This window comes from Mesoplodon mirus (assembly GCF_964341445.2).
Source record: "Mesoplodon mirus genome assembly, chromosome: 20".
Taxonomy (NCBI): Eukaryota; Metazoa; Chordata; class Mammalia; order Artiodactyla; family Ziphiidae; genus Mesoplodon; species Mesoplodon mirus.
This window is the reverse complement of record NC_138996.1, coordinates 9,960,678-9,981,688: the sequence shown is the minus strand read 5'-3', so window position 1 is coordinate 9,981,688 and position 21,011 is coordinate 9,960,678. Positions and strand designations below refer to the sequence as shown.

Below are 21,011 nucleotides of genomic sequence, written 5' to 3'. Positions count from 1 at the left end.
CTTCTTTAGTGCATGTCAAGTGCCAGTTAACACTGGGTTACGTGTTAACACTGCAGTGATGAAACTATGTACAAAGTCTCTGCCATCACATAGCTCTCAGCCTAGAGGAAAGAGACATGTGCAAAGGTGATTGCCAACCATTGTGAGGAGTGCTGTGAAGTGAAACCATAGTGCAGGGTCCTATGGGGAGCTGAGGAAGGACGCCCAGCCTGGAAGCATTCTTGTGACGGCTTCCTAGAAGATGCTCATTGAAGGCGAGATCTGAAAATTCAGTAGGTATCTCCCCAGTGAAGTGTGTGTGTGTGTGTGTGTGTGTGTGTGTGTGTGTGTGTGTGTTGGCAAAAAGACAACAGTAAGGGGCTTCCCTGGTGGCGCAGTGGTTGAGAGTCCGCCTGCCGATGCAGGGGACACGGGTTCGTGCCCCGGTCTGGGAAGATCCCACATGCCGCGGAGCGGCTGGACCCGTGAGCCATGGCCGCTGAGCCTGCGCGTCCGGGGCCCGTGCTCCGCAACGGGAGAGGCCACAACAGTGAGAGGTCCGCGTACCAAAAAAAAAAAAAAAAGCCGGGAAGACTTGGGCAGGGGAGGTCCCCTCCTGACAAGGTGGGCTGCTGGACAGCACAGATATACAGAGACGGAACGAGAAACTGACAGGGGCGCTAGGATCGTACAGACAATACTTGTTGACTGAGAGCGGGTATAAGAGAAGGAAAACTGGCAATCGTCCAGTTGTCCCCAGCAGCCCCGGGGAAGGCGCGTCACTGCTGTTCCAGAGAGGACAGAGCTGCTGGAGCTGTTCTCCGGGGCAGCCCCGCCTTCCCTGCCTCACCTCGGGGAGTCAGGGCCAAGTTTACGGACTGCAGTCGCTCCGTCTCCTGGCAGATGTTCCACCCTCCTGCGCCGCACTCAGCCAGGAACGCCTGAATCCTTTCCCCCAAACCCTTCCTTTTTCATTCTCCTGTCTTGGGGATTTTCGGGCAGAATCAGTGTGTCAATCTCTTCCAAGATCTTCATACACTGCTCGCCTATGGAGTTTGCAGAGAGCTTCAGCTTGCAAATCCTTGGCCAGAAAACCCTGCTGGATTCCAGTAAGCTCTATACTCAACGCCTCCAGTCGCTCAGCTATCTTCTCCACAGACTTCTGCAAGTCTTTTAACTTCTTTAGTTCAACTTCTTCCTCGGGATTGTTCCTTTTCCCAGTTCACATGACCCGGCCACCGTTTGGTATTCCAAGTGCTGACAATGGCGTCTCCATTTCCTTCAGAGATTTCCCCTTCAATATGAGTTTCTGAAAAGGCCGCAGGACCCCTGTGGCCTCTGCAACAATGTGGACCAGGTCTTGGACCATTGGTTCACTATAGCCCTCTTGCAGGGTAACTTGCAGATCGTGCTTTTTTTTTTTTTTTTTTTGCGGTACGCGGGCCTCTCACTGTCGTGGCCTCTCCCGCTGCGGAGCACGGGCTCCGGACGCGCAGGCTCAGCGGCCATGGCTCACGGGCCCAGCCCGCTCCGTGGCATGTGGGATCTTCCCGGACCAGGGCACGAATCCGTGTCCCCTGCATCGGCAGGCGGACTCTCAACCACTGCGCCACCAGGGAAGCCCCCAGATCGTGCTTCTCATTGCTGTGGGTGCCGGTCACGCGGAGCCCGGCCGCCGCCTTTTCCTCGCTCCGGGCCGAGGGAGGCCGTGCTTTCTTCCTCACCCGCGGGCTGCGATCGCAGGAGGCGGCGGCATCCCTGGTGGATGCCGCATGCCCTCTGGTCCCCCTCCGGACGGCTGATCCCTGGGAGGGAGGCGGACCGCGCTCGGCGGGGGGCACCGACTGGCGCAGCTCCGGGCCCGGCCGAGGGGCGCGCAGCCGCGCTCCGCCAGACCCGCCTCCAGTACATTTTTTAATTTTGAATATTTTGTTTTTCAGATCTAAATTTTCCACTTGATTCTCTTTTGTTCCTGTGGCTGAGTAGATTTTCTATTTCCTGTCTCACTATGACTGTATTTCCCTCCACATCCTCAGGCATGTCCATTAGCTGCATCAGCTCAGTGTTAGTCTGCACTGACTGCTTTTTCTCTTAAAAATGGGTCATAGTTTCCTATTTCTTCATAGGCATGTGTATTAACTTGGTATCTTATCTAGACATTGTGAAATGATACACTGTGTAAACTCTGGATTCTCTTATATTCCTCCAGAGAGTACTGATTTTTAAAGAAGGCAGTGAACTTAGCTGAACTCAAACGCTCCCCAGTTGTGTGTGTGTTACAGCAGAGGGTGGGGAGTAGCAGCTGAAATGGGTGCTCAGGCCTTTTCGCCTTTGCTAGGTTATTTGGAGCTGGCCTCTTGGAGGTGTTGCTTAGGTGTCAGGAAGAAGTTTAGGCAGAGTATAAACACAGAATTTGAAGCTTCCGCTCTATGGCTTTTCTTTCTTGAATTTTTCCTCCACTTTCTAGTGCCCTTGTCCTCACGAGCTCTTTGCTCTGGTTCTTCAGGCCGTTAAGACTGTGTGGGCTTTTATCTGAGATTTAGCCAATCAGCTTGATGCTGACTGAGGTCAGCCCTGAGGGAAAAAGCCACGAAAACTGGGAAACTCACTCAATGTTGTTTGTTTCTTCCAAGTATTCAATTCCCTCAAGTTCTTACGTGTTTCTGAATGTTTGTCCTTCATTGCTTTCACTTACATGAGTTTTATATACTGTCCAGAGTTTATAGTCTTTATCAGTGGGAGGGTTGATCTGATAAGAGTTATCCCACTATTAATAGAATTGGACCCCCATGATTGGGTGCAACAATCGTGAATTCCATTCAAATAGTAACCACACTGGGAGAAAATGAGAGACAATCAGAAACGATATATGTGCTCAGTAATCACGTATGTGTGTGTGGGGACGTGTGGGTGCACGTGTGTTGTAGAGGCCAATGACCACCGACTCCACTGAAGAACTTTTATGTCTAAGGGCTGAAAATTGGAAACTTACAGATGTGCACTTGAAATTGAGGGAAGGCTACAGAACAGAGATGAGATGAGGGGATGAGTAAGATGACGAAGTTGGCACTGACCCTTGGGGGTTGACAGAAAATCTCAGGTTTTAGGGGAATAAGTCAGGGTGCCTCCAGAGTTCTAACTGTGTTGGTTTGCTTAGAGCTTCAAGTAGAGATATAGTTTGTTCAGACTCAAGCCAACTAGTAAGAAAAAGCTATTTGCTAAGACTACATACCTGAATCAAGTCTTTACATTGTGGCCCAAGTGCAGAAGCCCATGGGTGGTCAAAAAGAATAGAGAGGGAGCAAAATAAAGCTCTTCCTTATGGGTCCAAGGTAGGGTCAGTTCATCATAAAAACCGGTCTTAGACAATCTGTAACAGATCCTATTCCAGAGGTTCAGCTGTCCACACCCCAAGCACGTGGACTTACAATAAAGTGTTCCTCTGTGGTTCAGACGGATGGGATGGAAACTAGATGGATGGTGATGCTAAAGAGACATTGTGGATGACCAGCCCCACACCTTCATTGTATAAGAGAGGAAACGGAGGCCCAGAGAGGTGAAGCGACCCATCAAGATCTCCCAGCTACTTAACAGAGACAGGACCCAACTCCAGGGTTTCTGTCTCTGAGTCCATTATACCAAACCTTAATGAGTCACCAGGACTTTGTGAAACCACAGCTCCCACCAAAAAAAAGGGCTCGTGTGAGCGATAGATGCCCCTCTTTCACACGTAACGGCATAAAAACTCAAGACTCTTATTTACAGAACAGCAGCGCTTGATAACTCATTTCAAATCAGTTCACAGTTAGCCAGCTGGTATCGGTGAAAAGCAATGCTGCCACTCCACTGGTCCATTAGCTATTTTAGTAAATGTAACATTGGCATACTTTGCAAAAATAGACTCCAAACTCAAGTTATGGCGTATTTTTGTTCATCACCAAGGTCTAAGAACCCACTTAGCTAATGGAGGCATCGTACACACCTTTCAAATAAAAGATCTGTTTTGGTAAATAACGTTTCTACTGGCAGCACACCACCAGCCTCCATATTTCTAAGGAAATCTTTAGTTTTATTATTGTATATGTTTAAATGAAAATGTTTTCTCCAAGATTTTAAGGAAAATTTTCCCATTTCATACAGTAAGGACATGCAAGTCATTTGGGAATTTTAAATACATTTAAAAAATAATGTTAAAATGGGGGCTTCCCTGGTGGCACAGTGGTTGAGAGTCCACTTGCTGATGCAAGGGACACGGGTTCGTGCCCCGGTCCGGGAATATCCCACATGCCGCGGAGCGACTGGGCCCGTGAGCCATGGCCGCTGAGCCTGCGCGTCCGGAGCCTGTGCTCCGCAGCGGGAGGGGCCACAGCAGTGAGAGGCCCGCGTATCACAAAAAAAAAAAAAAAAAAAAAAAAAAAGAAAAGTTAAAATGCTAGCTTTTCCTATTAAGCGTGGAAATTTCCTCAAGTCAAGGACTGTGTCTTGTTCATTATTGCATCACAATATCCAGCATGATAACATATAACACAAACATAATAATCACCTAATAAGAATTCGCTGAACAACCAGTGGATGAATAAATGAAGAGATCTTTCTTTCAAGTGATTCCATTAGAGCAAAGCACCTATAGGATTGACTGTCTCCATTTGCATGTAGCAGTTTCCACCCTGGGCATAGAGCCATACAAAGGTTCCAGACACAATTTACCAGGATGACTAATGCTTCTTCCCTTACATCAACGTCAACTATAAAATCCCCATTTTCTTGGGGAACTGTTCACATGAGATGATAATTGCCAGTAGCAGAAGCTGTTTGAAAAACAGATTGAATGTGTAGAACGCACTATGCTTTTGTGGGTGTGTTTTCCTTCCTGTATCTCTATATGTTTATGTACGCAGGATACACCAGAGATTTTCAGGTAAACAGCTTTTCAAAATATTGCTGTGGACTTCTTGAAGATGGGAGGATGTCTTTTATATTTCAGGGCAATGACATCTTTATACGCCAGGGTTTATCACAATGCTTGTTATATGCTAAGTGCTCATTAAATATTAGTCAAAATAAGATAGTGAACAAAAACATCAGTCAGTAGGCTCTCCTTTGAGTAAACCTGACATTTGTATACCTTAATCTCAGTTCACAATCCACTTTATAGAATCCCATCTATTGCAGAAAATTAGGTCTATCGGTAGCAGCTTTGAAAAAAATGGACACTTATGATTACTCTTTTGCGTGGAGTTAAAGCTATAATTTTAGAAACAAAGAAAAGTTACCCACTTGTTAAAAGACAGGTTTCTCCTGATTTTGCATCTTTTCCCAAAGCATCCCTTATTTTGTTGAATACAAAGCCCAACTAACAGAGCCACTACCAAAGCCCACATCTATTTAAGAGCCAGCATGACAGATATCTGTTCCCAGAACCTTAGGAAAACACCGTGCTGAGCTCTTGTAAAATACGACCTCTGTTATTGGAGCTTAAACTAAACAATAGAGACCTTCAATCAATACTGAGGAAAAGCCTTAGAGCACTGAGGAAGGAAAGCATCTTCACATGATACTGTCAGCTTCCTCAATGTAGCCAAAATTGGCAACTAAAGAACACTTAAGTAACCTGGATTTTTGGTGGGTGTGTTTTGATGTTGCTTTTGCCCTTTTCTTGGTCAGCATCTCAAAACCAAGGACACTGTCTCCATGTGTCAAACTCAAGGCTGTTTCCAATGTATTAGCCCACTCTGAAATTAGAAATCCAAGTGGCTTTGTAGTTCTCTGTTTGATGAGTTTGCCCACAAACGCATAAATGGAGACAGAATGATTCCGTTTGAAAAGCCAAGCTCGTCCATTCTGGAACCTAGTCAGTGACGATGAAGAGTTAACCCAGCTTCTTCAGACAGTGTTCCATTCATTAGCTTCAGGAAGAGCAATAATGGACCAAAGTCTGTCTCGGCTGAAGAAAGAATGGCCCTACAGGATGTAAACAGACTGCCATGAATGTTCATCAACTACATTTCTTGTTGGACTTGAGAGTGAACAGAAATTTAAGTCATTACCCATATTACTCATTAAATTTCTATTTTTCCTATGAGTGTTCCCAAGGCCTCGCCAAGGTGTCTTTGAGAATTCGAATGCTCTGACTTCTCTTCATTTGGCTGACATGGGGAAGTCTGCTGAACAGAGCAAAGAGAAATACGTATATCTTTCACTGGTCCCATTTCTTCCCTCCCCCTGCTGGACCTTGGGCCCCTCCAGGCCTTCACACAGGCCTCTGCATCCATTCTATCCAGTCTCCTGGCCTCCTGAATCCCCCTATTACAATCCATCACAGAGCTATCCCCCTAAAGCACAGATAAGACCGGTCATCATCCTACTCAAAAAAAAAAAAAGAACAAAAAATGTCAGTGGCTATCAAATAAAGTTCAGCTTTGCCTGACACGTAAGGCTATTTATAATTTGGTTCTGATCTGTCTTCTCAGTTTTATCTCACTAACTCCAGGGAACTGGGTTGCTAATCGTGCTCATACTTCTGCCGTCTCTCTACACTTTTAGTCATGCCGACCCTCTGCTCTAAAGAAACTGGTCATCAGTTTCCATGTGTCCTGATGCTAACTGCAGGTTGGATGTCATTGTTTCCCTACTTTCAATTCCCAAAGCATCATGCTGGAGTGGCTGTTAAGCTCTGATTTTAGTTTTTCATATGTTGTGTTCTATTTATTTCAATAAATGTATTATTTTGCTCTCCCTGCTCTTCTCAAGACTTTAAATGCTTTGAGATGGGATGATGAGTCACAGACATTTCAATATTCCGTAAATCTTTAGGCACAGAGCCTGGTACATAATAGATACTTAGTAAGTACGAGTGAATGAATGAAGGAATGAATGAAAATGATCTCTTCCACGTCACCCTATTTTCCCATTCCAATAATATGACAGGAACACGAGCCATTTAAGCAGTTTAATTATCTAACCCAGAATATGGGCTCTGAACATCAGAGCAAGTCTAGATGCAACAGCTGAGGTGTCAAAACACATTAAAACTAATAATGCAAAAAGAACCAGGTGTGAGCTAAGCTGAGCATTTTCTTCTGGCACCTCTTCCCCTACCATTCAATTGTTCTATAATTATCGTCTCTGCTTCAAGGTCCTATTTTCTGCTGATTCTCAACTAGATAAAATACATACAGCTTTCAGAGACTGAAAATATTCCTATAAGGAATATTAGTTCATTAACCTTAGTTCATTAACTAAGGCTTTTGTTTTAACTTATTAAATGGAATAAAAATACACCTTAGTTACATAGTAATTTATTATCAAGTATTCAGCACTGGGAAATGTTCAATCATCCGTTTGAGACCCAGAATTCTGAGTGCACCAGAAAAACTGGAGTTGGTTAACAGGAGTGAGACCACTCAAATCCTGGGCATCCATTCAGGACCTTCCATCAATGATACGTTGTTCTTCATACTGTAGGTGATACAAAGAATAAGAAGGTATGGACCCTGCCCTCCAGAAACTTTGACAAGACCACGACTGGGTTAAAAGTATCAGGACAGATAACACCAAATGCCCAGCCCTGGGATTCGTGCTTCAGCAGAAGGTTCTGACGGTATCTGGGTATGCAGTTAAGAGTCGGTCATGGGCAGGCCCTGCCTGTACATGGAAGGTGCAACTGTCAAGGGCTCTGGAGGACCAACTGTCCACCAAATTCTGTTGAATTCACATCCAATTTGTTCCTCATTTTTTCCCTTTACTGATATTCCTGCTGCTACTACTTTCTTTAGATCAAGTTGGCATAATTTCTCACTGGATTAAATTAGTAGCCTCCCAATAAATCTCCCTGCTTCCCATCCAGTTCCCTTCTAATCCAGGCTCCACATTGCTGTCTGTAAACATCTCTTTCAAAAATACAAATATCAGGGCTTCCCTGGTGGTGCAGTGGTTGACAGTCCGCCTGCCGACGCAGGGGACGCGGGTTCGTGCCCCGGTCCAGGAAGATCCCACATGGGCGCGGAGCGGCTGGGCCCGTGAGCCATGGCCGCTGAGCCCGCGCGTCCGGAGCCTGTGCTCCACAACGGGAGAGGCCACAACAGTGAGAGGCCGTGTACCGCAAAATAAATAAATAAATAAATAAATAAATAAATAAATAAATAAATAAATAAATACAAATATCAACGTGTAACTTTCCTGCCAAAAATCTTTAAGTTACTCCCCATAACCTTCAGGGTTCAGTGGAAGTATTCAACTGGCGCCATGATCTGTTTCTCTAGGTGCTTCTCCCATTAACCCCAAAGTGGCCTTAAGCTCCAGCCACCCCACACAGTTCCCCCAGGGGGCGCTGCTGTCCCTCCAGCTCGCAGGCCTTTGCGTGAAGTCCGTCCTCAGCCTGCAGTGTGGTCCCACTCAGCTGCCTGACCTGCACATCTTCCAGTGTCCTTCAAGGTTCACCTGACGCCTCGGATCGCACCATCTGGGAGTTCCACCTCCATTCCCACGCCCACTGTCACCTTCACAGGGCTCTTTTACTTGCTCACTTAAACAAGGCTCAATCAGTGGCCAGAATCCTCTGTTCTGAAATGAAGACTTCAATGGGGATTTGTTAGGTCCATTTTCCTGTGAATAAGCTGCCCCAACAAGCCTGGATGCACCTAATGCATCTCCTTCTAACTCCCCTGCTGTTTTTCAGGAACCAACATGCTCCTCCCGAGCTTGGTTTCCTCCCCAAGACTGTCAAGAAATTTCAATTCTCCCCCCATGCCCCCCACTCCCCCAAAACTATTAAAGAAACCTTGGTCAGTATGACTTTCATACTAAAGGAACTCCAGAGCTTTTTCTTAGTCCTGAAAACTATGAATGAATGATGGACCTCCGACCAGAATGGGCTGCTACCATAAAAACCTGCTTGTGATTTGAGAAATGTAGCCCTGAACAAAGGAAGCAGGTAAAGGGTGCGTCCCCAGGAATGACAGAAGCAGGACCTGCTCTTGGACAGAGGGAAGAGCTGGTGACCCAGAATGGAAATGAACTAAGCCCTAAAGTAGGGAAAAGGTGGAACATTTGGATTCACAAAATGAGATGCAAATACCTGGGTGCACTTAGAATAAGTCACAACTTCTTCCCAAGAATAAATCACAACTTCTTCCCATGACCTATTTGGATCTATGCAGTGTGACCTCATCTAGATCACAATCTCACTTTTTACCCCTCTCCTCTCATTAGCTTCAGGCCCTTTGCCCACCACAGGGCCTTTGCACCTGCCAGCACCTCTACTCGAAGGGGCAGGTGCTTCGTGTCAGGATCCTTCAGGTCACAGTTCAAAATGTCAGCTTCTCTGAGTGGTTGTCACTAACTTTCCCATTTAAAGGAACACACCTCCCATTAGCACTTGTCACAGGCTAAATGTATTTTGCTTGTTTATTTCCTGCTTCTTCTCGATAGGAAACTTCTCTTCTCATTCACTGTAGAATCTCCAGCACTTTGCGCTTGGTACCAGGTAGGAGTTCAATGTTAGTGGAATGAAGTGGAAAATAAATGAAAAAATCAAAGAAGGCATCAAAGAGGAAATAAATCAACACATAACAAGCTTTCTGTTTCTAAAATCTTGACCTTGAGTCACCTGATCAGAATTTGTTTCTATCATCTCACAGGGAGATTAGGAGCCCACGAGCAAACTGTTAACTCCAATTAATTTGCTCCCCAAAACTTTGGAATCCCCAAGCGTATTGGAGTGGCCATGTCCTAAGGGAAAATGATTGTCGGATGAAGGAAGGATTGTTGAAAACTCAAATGGAGATTCTCAAGCAACCTTCAGCTGGGAAAGTGTGCCCTGTCTTTGCCGATTCCCGCTGTCACATCCGTCAAGTCTTGGGCAGAGGACCTCAGAGAAACTATTTTCTGTTGACCTGGTTCTCATGAGAATAGGCAGAAATCTCGATCAGATTTTTAAAATGAAATCCTTGACTTGTGTTTATTGCATATATTAATGCCTCCTGTGGATGAGATGTTTTCCACTCCAAAGTCTACAAAGGGTATGACACCACAGTATTTGTCACATGGGTCAGGTGTCCACCTGCATTCTGATTGTGGTGGTTTAAAAATGTCCACGTGTTCTCTGGTGGTCTCCTCTTCAAAGGTGGAGTTGAATTCCCAACCACCCCTTGAATAGGGACTGGCATTGACTTCTAACCAACAGAAGGTGATGGAAGCAAGGCCATGTGACCTTGGAGCATCCTAAAAAAGATGGCTTTCACCTGAGGCTCTGCAGGAAGCCAGGGCCACAGCACGAGCACCTTCAAAACTCCTGGGAGAGGCCCACAAGGAGAAAAACAGAGGCCTCCTACCAACATATGAGTGACTCACTTTTTTTTTTTTTTTTGGTACGCGGGCCTCTCACTGTTGTGGCCTCTCCCGTTGCGGAGCACAGGCTCTGGACGCGCAGGCTCAGTGGCCATGGCTCACGGGCCCAGCCGCTCCACGGCATGTGGGATCTTCCCGGACTGGGGCACGAACCCGTGTCCCCTGCATCGGCAGGCAGACTCTCAACCACTGTGCCACCAGGGAAGCCCCACATTTTCTTTCTTCTTTTATTTGGCTTTTGAAATTGACATGCCACTCTCCCCACTCTCTCCTTGGATACAGTTATGTGAGTTTTGACAAACACATACAGCCAGGAAGCCATATCAAGGTCCAGGCAAATTCCACAATCCCCAAATGCCCTCTTATGGCCCTACTGTAGCCAACCCCTTCCCTTCACCACCAATGACCGGCCACCACTACTCTGTTTTCCAGAATGGAATGAGCCACCTTTAGAAGTAGAACTGCAGCCCAGGCTGACATCTCAGGTGCAAAGTGATAAGAAACCTCAAGCCAGAATCACCTAGCCAAGCCACTCCCAAATTCCTCCCTGAACTTTGAGAGATAATAAATGTTTACCATTTTTTAAGCCACTAAGTTTTGGGGTAATTGTCACACAGCAATAGCTGCACCCGTTGCCTTTGGAAACTGTTCGTTTTTTAACCTAGACTACCTTTCCTTCCCTGGTCTTGGAGAAGCCCCAGTGCCCAAGTCCCCTGCACAGGTACCTTAGGTGACCTGAAGGTGGAGGAGGGTCACTGAATGATAGGACCAAGCTGTCTACTGCCTGCCACGTGGGCAAAGGCCGAACTAATATTAAGAGGAATCCACTATCATCTGAAATAATTCAAAAAGTAAATCTCTCTCACTCCAGTGTTCTGCCTGTTTTGAGGAAAGTCTGCTCATTCTCACGCACATACCACTTTTATGATTTGAAGTCCTAGGTAAACTTCCTGTAACCCCTGGAAATGATTCCCCATTCCCTCCAATAAAGGCAGAAGCTGCATTACAGAGGGAGTCATCAATTCTAGCAGACTCTCTAGAAATAGCTTTCTCTTCACAGAATTTTGCTTCTCAATCCCAGGCCCCTGGGAAAAGTGAATATGATTTCTTTGCCTTTTCTAGATTCTCTCTAACTGAGATGGAGTCATGAAGGTGGAGAAAACTCTTTATTAAAGTATAGGATGTACCCTGTAAATCATTCATTCCCAGAAAGCTGAGAGTTGAACGGTGCCCATTCTATACTTGAATTCAAAAAGAGTTTTATACTAAAATATATGTAAGTTCCCAAACTTAACTGTTTCGAAACAAAAGAGTTAATCATCAGAGTTCTAGTTAGTCAATGAGGAGTCATTGGAAATGGATGCACCTCCAATCAGGAGCCATAACTGAGAAGGGGACAGTTACCCCACTTCTCTGGGCCCCAGAACCCTGCTCTGTAAAAACAAGGGGCATAATTCATGATGTTTGATGTCCTTTCCAGCATTGTCTGCATCTGATGCTCAGAAACATTATGAAATTTTCAAATGAATTCTTTTGCTCTGTTTTCGTTTCCTCCGAAACAATGAAATAACTGTGCATTTTCTCATCCTAACACTTTTAAGAGAATAAATAATAAATGTCTGCAAGATGAATATTCTATTTTCACTGAGCTCTAAATTCATAATTTATACTCTCCCTGTCTCTACATAAGAAATTGCCTTATATCTGTGTTTTATGCTAGCAAGAAGAAATTAAACTACAAAGAAAACCTCTAAAGCACTTTCTGTCCGTTGGATTTTATACTTCCATAATTCAATAACTTCCTTTGCTTTCTACATTGGACTCCATGTTCAGAAAGAGGTGGCCGTTTTTCTTATTAAGCTAAAACTTGGAAGTAGATAGAGACAGATGTCATCTATTTTCTGGAACAAATATCACTAAACTTGAGTCAGTAACCAGGTTATTCATATTAATAACTATTTAGGCCAATCCCATTTAAAATCCCTTGTTAATCTACAAGAATAACTTCCTTTTTAAAAAATTGATTTGCCACTTGAAGCAAAGGAAGGCCAGAAAGCTAATACGGTTCTGTAGAGTTTCCAATGACTAAATAGTGTGGATACCAAAAAAATACAAAAGGTACAAGGTTTTTCTGTGCTATTAAATTATATACAAATAATAGGTAGAAAGTTATGTGTAGGTCACAGGAATCAAGGTCAATGTATACAAATTAATTGTATTTTCTATATGTCAGTAAGAAACACATAAAAATGAAATTTCAAAAAATATAATTTATAATAGTGTTAAAGAGCACAAAGTACTCAAGGATACATTCAACTAATAATGTGTAAAATCGTTACACTGAAAACTACGTGATAGTGCTGATAGAACTTAAAGAAACAAGTAAATAGGGAGATATATGATGTTCATGGATTGTAAGATTCAATACTGTGAGTCATTTAAATAAATCTCCCCAAATTGATCTTTAGATTAAATGAAGTCCCATTCAGTATTCCACCAAACTTTCTACGTAGAGACTGAAAAACTGATTCTAACATTTATATAGAAATGTGAAGGATATAGAACAGCCAAACAATCTTGAGAAAAAAACAAAGCTGAAGAACTTGCACTACCTAATATCAAAACTTCTCTAATGCTATAAATAAACACAGTGTGGTGCTGGCATAAAGATAGACAAATAAATCAATGGAATACAATAGATTGTATAGAAATAGACTCACACACAATCAATAGATTTTCAAAAGAGGCGCCAAGAAAATCCAATGAGGAAAGAAAAAATAATTTCAACAAATTTGCTGCAACAACTGGGTAAATATCTAAAAACAAAATGAATTTCAACCCCTTCCTCACACCATACACAAAAATTAATTTGAGATACATCATAATTCTAGATATAAAAGCTAAAATTATGAAACTTGTAGAAGAAAATATACAAGATTATCTTTGATCATGAGTGTAGGCAAAGATTTTTTAGACGGGACACAGAAAGCAATGATTATGAAAGAAAATAAAGAGAAATTATACTTTCATAATTCAATAGTGTCTGCTTACCAGACATTATTTAAGAAAATGAAGAGCCAAGTCATAGTCTAGGAGAAAATATTCACAATGGGTATACCTGACAAAGGATTTGTATCTATAATATATGAAAACCTTCTACCTATTACTCAACAATAAAGTATGGTACTGGCACAAAAGCAGAAATATAGATCAATGGAACAGGATAGAAAGCCCAGAGATAAACCCACACACATATGGTCACCTTATCTTTGATAAAGGAGGCAAGAGTATACAATGGAGAAAAGACAGCCTCTTCAATAAGTGGTGCTGGGAAAACTGGACAGCTACATGTAAAAGAATGAAATTAGAACAATTCCTAGCACCATACACAAAAATAAACTCAAAATGGATTAAAGACCTAAATGTAAGGCCAGACACTATCAAACTCTTAGAGGAAAACATAGGCAGAACACTCTATGACATAAATCACAGCTAGATCCTGTCTGATCCACCTCCTAGAGAAATGGAAATAAAAACAAAAGTAAACAAATGGGACCTAACGAAACTTCAAAGCTTTTGCACAGCAAAGGAAACCATAAACAAGATGAACAGACAACCCTCAGAATGGGAGAAAATATTTGCAAATGAAGCAACTGACAAAGGATAAATCTCGAAAATTTACAAGCAACTCATGCAGCTCAATATCAAAAAAACAAACAACCCAATCCAAAAATGGGTAGAAGACCTAAACAGACATTTCTCCAAAGAAGATATACAGATTGCCAACAAACACATGAAAGGATGCTCATCATCACTAATCATTAGAGAAGCGCAAATCAAAGCTATAATGAGGTATTACCTCACACCGGTCAGAATGGCCATCATGAAAAAATCTATAATAAATGCTGGGGAGGGTGTGGATAAAAAGGAACCCTCTTGTACTGTTGGTGGGAATGTAAACTGATATAGCCACTATGGAGAGCAGTATGGAGGTTCCTTAAAAAACTAAAAATAGAACTACCATATAACCCAGCAATCCCACTACTGGGCATATACCCTGAGAAAACCATAATTCAAAAAGAGACATGTACCACAATGTTCACTGCAGCTCTATTTACAATAGCCAGGATGTGGAAACAACGTTAAATGTCCATCAACAGATGAATGGATAAAGAAGATGTGGCACATATATACAATGGAATATTACTCAGCCATAAAAAGGAATGAAATTGAGTTATTTGTAGTGAGGTGGATGGACCTAGGGTCTGTCATACAGAGTGAAGTAAGTCAGAAAGAGAAAAACAAATACCGTATGCTAACACATATATATGGAATCTAAAAAAAAAAGAAGTGGTTCTGAAAAACCTAGGGGCAGGATAGGAATAAAGATGCAGATGTAGAGAATGGACTTGAGGATACCGGGAAGGGGAAGGGTAAGCTGGGACGAAGTGAGAGAGTGGCATGGACATATATACACTCCCTAATGTAAAATAGATAGCTAGTGGGAAGCAGCCACATAGCACAGGGAGATCAGCTTGGTGCTTTGTGACCACGTAGAGGGGTGGGATAGGGAGGGTGGGAGGGAGACGCAAGAGGGAGGAGATATGGGGATATATGTATACATATAGCTGATTCACTTTGTTATAAAGCAGAAACTAACACACCATTGTAAAGCAATTATACTCCAATAAGGATGTTTAAAAAAAGTAAATAAATAGGCAGACATGTAATTTTTTTAAATAGGCAAAAGACATGAACAGACATTCCACAAAGGAAGATATACAAATGACCAACATTTTAAAGTGTTTGACATAATTAGTCAACATGGAAACACAAATTATAGCCATAACGAAATACTCTCCTACACCCACTAGAATGACTAATATTTGAAAGACTGATAAAAACAAATGTTGGTGAGGACATGGAATTCATATATGTTGCTTTAGGGTGTGCAAAATAATGCAGCTACTTTGGAAAACATTTTGGCAGTTTCTTGTTCAGTTAAAAACACACGCAACTTATGACTATGACCCAGCAATTCTACTCTGAGGTATTTAACAAGAGAAGTAAAAACATCTGTCAACAACAACAACAAAAAGAATGTTCATAAAGCCTTATTCAAAATACCACCAAAGGGCTTCCCTGGTGGTGCAGTGGTTGAGAGTCCGCCTGCCGATGCAGGGGACACGGGTTCGTGCCCCGGTCCGGGAAGATCCCATATGCTGTGGAGCGGCTGGGCCCGTGAGCCATGGCCTCTGAGCCTGTGCGTCCGGAGCCTGTGCTGTGCAACGGGAGAGGTCACAACAGTGAGAGGCCCGCGTACCGCCAAAAAAAAAAAAAAAAAAAAAATAGCACCGAAAAAGTCAAGAGGAGAATGGCTAGACATATTGTGGGATTTCTGTCTAGAAGAAAACCACTCAGTGATAAAGGGCAAGGGGCTACTACTCTGCTTTTTATGCAACAAATGGATACATTTCAAAAACAATATGAGAAGCTAGATACAGAAAAATACATACTTTCTGTGCCAATTATATGAAATTTTAGAGCAGGCAAAACTAAATTTTGGTGAAAAGAAATAAGAAAAGTGGTTCCCTGGAATGGGAAGTCAGGATTGACTGGGAGGGGGCATGTGGGAATGACGTCATGATGGAAAAGTTATGGATCTTGATAGGAGTGTGGGTTACACTCAGTGAACTATATATCACTTAATATCTCTGCCTTTCACAATATATAAAATATACATCGTCTTTTTAAATTAGAAGAAAAAATCATAAATAATTTCTTGTAAAAATTATTCAATCAGGATCCTTTTGGAAATGAAAAGGATTGCCATGTTAAAAAATGCAGGATTTTAGGTGATTTTAAAATTCTGATTTCTCTGTTTATTCATTCATTCAGCAATTTTACTGAGTACCTACTCTGTGTCTATCACTGTTCTAGGTGTTTTTGAACACATCAATGGGCAAAGCAGACATAGATTCCTGCTTTTAAGTTGCTAACAGTATATAGGGTGAGTAGGGAGAAATCAGGAAAACCATAATAAACCGGTAAATGATGTAGTGCTTTACTGAGAAGTGCTGGGACTTCCCTGGCGGTCCAGTGGTTAAAACTCCACGCTTCCACTGCAGGGGACACCGGTTCGATCCCTGGTCGGGGAACTAAGACCCCATGTGCTGCATGGCCAAAAAAATAAAATAAAATAAAAAAATAAAAAACTGAGAAGTGCTAAGAAGGAGAGGAAGCCTGTGACACTGCCATCCTCCAGCTGCTTGAGACCAGTTTTTTACAAGTTATGGTTATGCCTGTATTTACTGGTTAGCATTTTTGCCTTTATTAATTGATGGACCATGCACTAGAAGCGTTCCAGAAACAGGAGACTGTGTGTGTGTGTGTGTGTGTGCACGCGTGCGTGTGTTTTAAAACATGCTAGGTTATCATCATTGCTTTATTCCCTAAACTTCTGCAATATTTAATGCCTGAATACATATACAAGATGTCACCTGGGGTGGGTGAAAAGGTCGGTTTCAAGGACGCTGTATTCAATGCTAATCGCGTTTCATGTGCTACTGAGTCAGAATCACATTGAGTTATCAAGTCCAAGAGCAGCCTTTTTTGTCTTCGGGATAAAAGACAAACCACTCAAATGTTACAGAATTCAGACTCCCAAGTCATTAAGATGTGGTTGTACCTAAAAGATGCAGCACCGATAATTCAAAACAGACAAGAAGAATGTGCTCTAGGAATAATTCTTCTACAAGTCATAATATCTGGCACAAAACATAAATAAAGCCCTATTTTTCTCCTTCAGTGCCTGCCATGAAGGAGTCGCCGAGCAGACTTGTTATCTGCCAGGAACAGCGAGACATGGGGAGGCCTTCAGCTAAAAAATACTCCTCCTGTATTTTTAACAAGACAGAGACTGCGAACACAAGAAATTCCCCAGCAGACAGCAATAGTACCAACAATTCAAAAGCATTTGCAACATGATTATCCAACACACTGAAGTATTAAGCTCCATGTTGTTTCTCTATAGCTAGAAAACCTACACAAAAATAGTGGTTTTGCTCTTTGCTCTCATTTGCTGTTTTTAATCATTATCTTGGAAAAATCAGTCTCTCATCAAGCTCCATAGATCTCCTAATGGACCTGCAGTCTTGAATCTATGCTGTATGATAGGATTCTTCCATGATAATGTTTATTCACCAGCGACAGCTTATGTTCTCCTCTCTTTTGCCTAAACATATATGATTCTGCTCACATGGGATGCCTTCTCACCTGCTAAAAAACCACCCACCCTTCTAGTTCCAACTCCAGTCCTTTTCTTTGGTGAAGTCTTCCTCAACCAACATCATCAGAAGTGACCTGTCCCTCCTCTCAGGTCACACAGCAAGATTTTCTGTCCCACTTATTTGGTCTAGAATTATACCAGGTTATTTTCCCTTGGAGGCTCATAGCCTGGTAAGGGTAATAAGAATCGCAGGCTCCACATACCAAACCCAGCTCAAACCCAGGTTGTGTTCTCAGAACTGACTTGTAAATTTTGTTATTACAGCTCTTATGATGGATGATGTCCTGGCCAACTCCTAAAAGTATATCTAAACCATAAAATATCTGAGGAATAGTCGAGCACCCTTTGCAGAATTATTTTTCTGAGAAAATGCATTTCTACTTCTACACTGCCAACATCAGTTGATCAAAACTGTTTAGATGATCAAAAAATGTTTAAATGGTTGTTGATGATGAAATATTCTATTAGGTTCCACAGAATGGTATGTGGCTTCCTCAGGAATCCATAGGACTGATCCTCACTCTATGACTTCCAAGTCCCCACTCAGCAACTTCTGTAAAACCTCCCATGAACTTCAAATGCTCCATAGTTTCCATCAACCGAGAAATACGTATCAGATGGCGGATGGGGGGAGCCAGGTATTGATTCTATAGTGGTCCACAGCACTGTCTTACCTCAGCTTCCTAGGTATGCCCATGAAAAGGCCTTGGGCTTAATTTAATCCATGAAATGGAGCCCATGTGTTGCTTTGTTTTGGCTGAATTCATAAAAGCACAAAAGTTTAAAATTAAGATCACACCATGTGGCCTTTTTTGCATCTGCTCTTGTACTGCTCATGTACAAAAGCATTCATTCCAGAAGGTGTTTAAAGGTAAAGCAGAAGGAAAAACTCTGATTCATGAATGGGTGGTTTTGATCTGAAACATAGTCAATAAAAATATGGCAATCACAAATACTCTGAAAGAAAGGAGATGGAAAAAATTAGTTTTCTGTTCATTCCTTTTTCTTCTATTCCTTTTGGAGGATCCTAGAATTGTCCTTAGTAAGCAAAGCAATAGGAAGAATCATCCCAGTTTATGAAAACACAGTCCTTTCTCTGAAAGCCCAGTTCTGTGGCAGAAATCAGAAGAGTTTCTCTTACCTCTTAATTCCCCCGTATCCAGAGTTGTCCCAAGCTGTTCTAACAAAGCAACTCTTGCTGCATTCTTTTTGTGTTTCTTGCCGTCATAATGCTGCTGGGCCATCAGAGGATTGTTAAACCAGGCTGCACAGAGCCCACAGTATCTGTCTGAATCTCTTCTTTGATAGGGAGATGAGACCACTGGAGCAGTGTCCACTCTCGGAGGTTTAAGTGAGTTCAGAGGCGTTGCTGGGGAGAAAAACAACCAGATAGAACCACAAGCCACATTAGTCCCTTCCTGAGCGCACGTGTCCTCAACAGCTGAAGATGAAAGGGTCTCCCGTTCATTCTAGAGCTCAAAAAATCCAAGAATTTACTGAGATCAGGAAAAATGATCTTTGCCAGCCTTTGTTTTTGAAGTCGGGCTACAATTAAAAATTCCTAACTTATTGCGATCAAAGTTTGCAATTTGTTATGGTTCCATCTGATAGGTCAGGAAACCATCCTTTAGGAGGAAAGAAAGGTTTTTAAAAATAAAATCTCGGTGCTTCCCTGGTGGCGCAGTGATTGAGAGTCCGCCTGCCGATGCAGGGGACATGGGTTCGTGCCCTGGTCCGGGAAGATCCCACGTGCCGCGGAGCGGCTGGGCCCGTGAGCCATGGCCGCTGAGCCTGCGCGTCCGGAGCCTGTGCTCCGCAACGGGAGAGGCCACAACAGTGAGAGGCCCGCGTACCACACACACACACACAAAAATCTCGGAGGTAAGGGAGTGATTTATTAATCAAAGCTAAAACTTGAAGTAAACATTGAACAATCACGACTTGAAAGATTCTGAATGAATGAATTAAACTAGTAAGTAAAGGATTTGCCAAAGTGATAGAAGCTGATCTGTCAGTTGCATGGATTGTACCAACTGACGAAATCATGCTAATTTTATTTTCAGTTATTTCTGTTTATTGTGAGAGGTTACTGTCAACCCATACCTGCTAAAATTGACATTGAAAATACAATATTTTTTTTAAAAGAACAAAAGACAAACACTATAGAGCAGATGTTGCTATCTAAATGAAAAAGACATACTATCACTATTTTGAGATTGCACAGCCTCAGCTATTAACACATTTCATTGTGAGCTTACAGTTATTTTGGGTCCAGGAAAAAAAAGAGAATCTAACTTGGAAGAGTTTACTAACAGAAAACAAAAATAACCTTTTTAATGTATTACAACATACAAGTTGCTTTCATCTTTTCAATAACTATGAGTTGGATTATTATCCTGTTTCTCAGATGATGGACTTCAGAGATGCCAAAGTTTTACTGAAGGTAAGGTAACTAGTTATGGTAAATGCAGGACTCCAAGCAAATCCTTAATTTACAAAACCAATATTCCTTTCAATACCCCTAAGAACTCTTTTCATACTTCTTAATAAGCCAAGGGATTTTTTTTCTAGACCTCAGTTATCTTTGTATTTTATATGGGACATAATTTAATTTTAGAAAAAAATTCTGCTCCAAAACTTCTGGAGAAGAAAACAAATTTAAACTCTCACATGGCCCATTAGTCATCATGCAATATAGCAGTGCCTTCTGTTTCTTTCTTTGCCTCTGTGATGTGGAGTGCAGCTGGCAAGACTATGAAAATTAGGGTTATTCCAAGGAAAAGCTGAGATCTGGAACCTCAATAACAAATTAATGAACCATCTGATCAACTCACTAAGCTTTCAAATCACTTTTATGTGGATTTTATTTTTAGATTGAATAACTGATATACCCACAGCCAACACAATACTCCATGGTGAAAAGCTGAAAGCCTTCCCACTAAAATCTGGAGCAAGACAAGGATGCCCACTCTCACTGCTTCTATTTAACATGGTATTGGAAGTCCTAGACACAGCAATTAGACAAGAAAAGGAAATAGAAGGTATCCAAATTGTAAGGGAAGAGGTAAAACTGCCACTATTTGCAGATGACATGATACTCTATATAGAGAACCCTAAAGTTTCCACCCCAAAACTATTAGAACTAATAAATGAATTCAGCAAGGTTGCAGGATACAAAATTAATATACAGAAATCTGTTGCATTTCTGTACACCAATAATGAAATATCAAAAAGAAAAGTAAAAAATATATAAAATAAAATCACATCAGAAAAATACTTGGGAATAAACTTAACCAAGGAAGTGAAAGACCAATATGCTGAAAACTATAAGACATTAATGAAGGAAGTCAAAGATGATTTAAAGAAATGAAAAGATATCCCATGCTTTTGGCTTAGA

General features: G+C 42.1%; 1 protein-coding gene and 1 pseudogene across 2 annotated transcripts in view; both read right to left on the bottom strand.

Moving 5' to 3' along the window:
* ZMAT4 (zinc finger matrin-type 4) overlaps window positions 1–21,011 on the bottom strand; it is a gene marked incomplete at both ends in the record, with an annotated part of 219,793 nt that overhangs the window by 50,391 nt on the left and 148,391 nt on the right. Inside the window, one exon of the mRNA XM_082608743.1 lies at window positions 18,756–18,983. Coding sequence (XP_082464869.1) covers window positions 18,756–18,983 — 228 coding nt within the window. The remainder of the gene's footprint in view (window positions 1–18,755; window positions 18,984–21,011) is intronic.
* LOC309795866 (BAG family molecular chaperone regulator 1-like) lies at window positions 573–8,459 on the bottom strand (annotated as a pseudogene). The gene is made up of 4 exons: window positions 8,419–8,459; window positions 2,972–3,054; window positions 1,614–1,879; window positions 573–1,390 (listed from the first exon to the last, which is right to left on the bottom strand). The product of its transcript is annotated as a BAG family molecular chaperone regulator 1-like (transcript).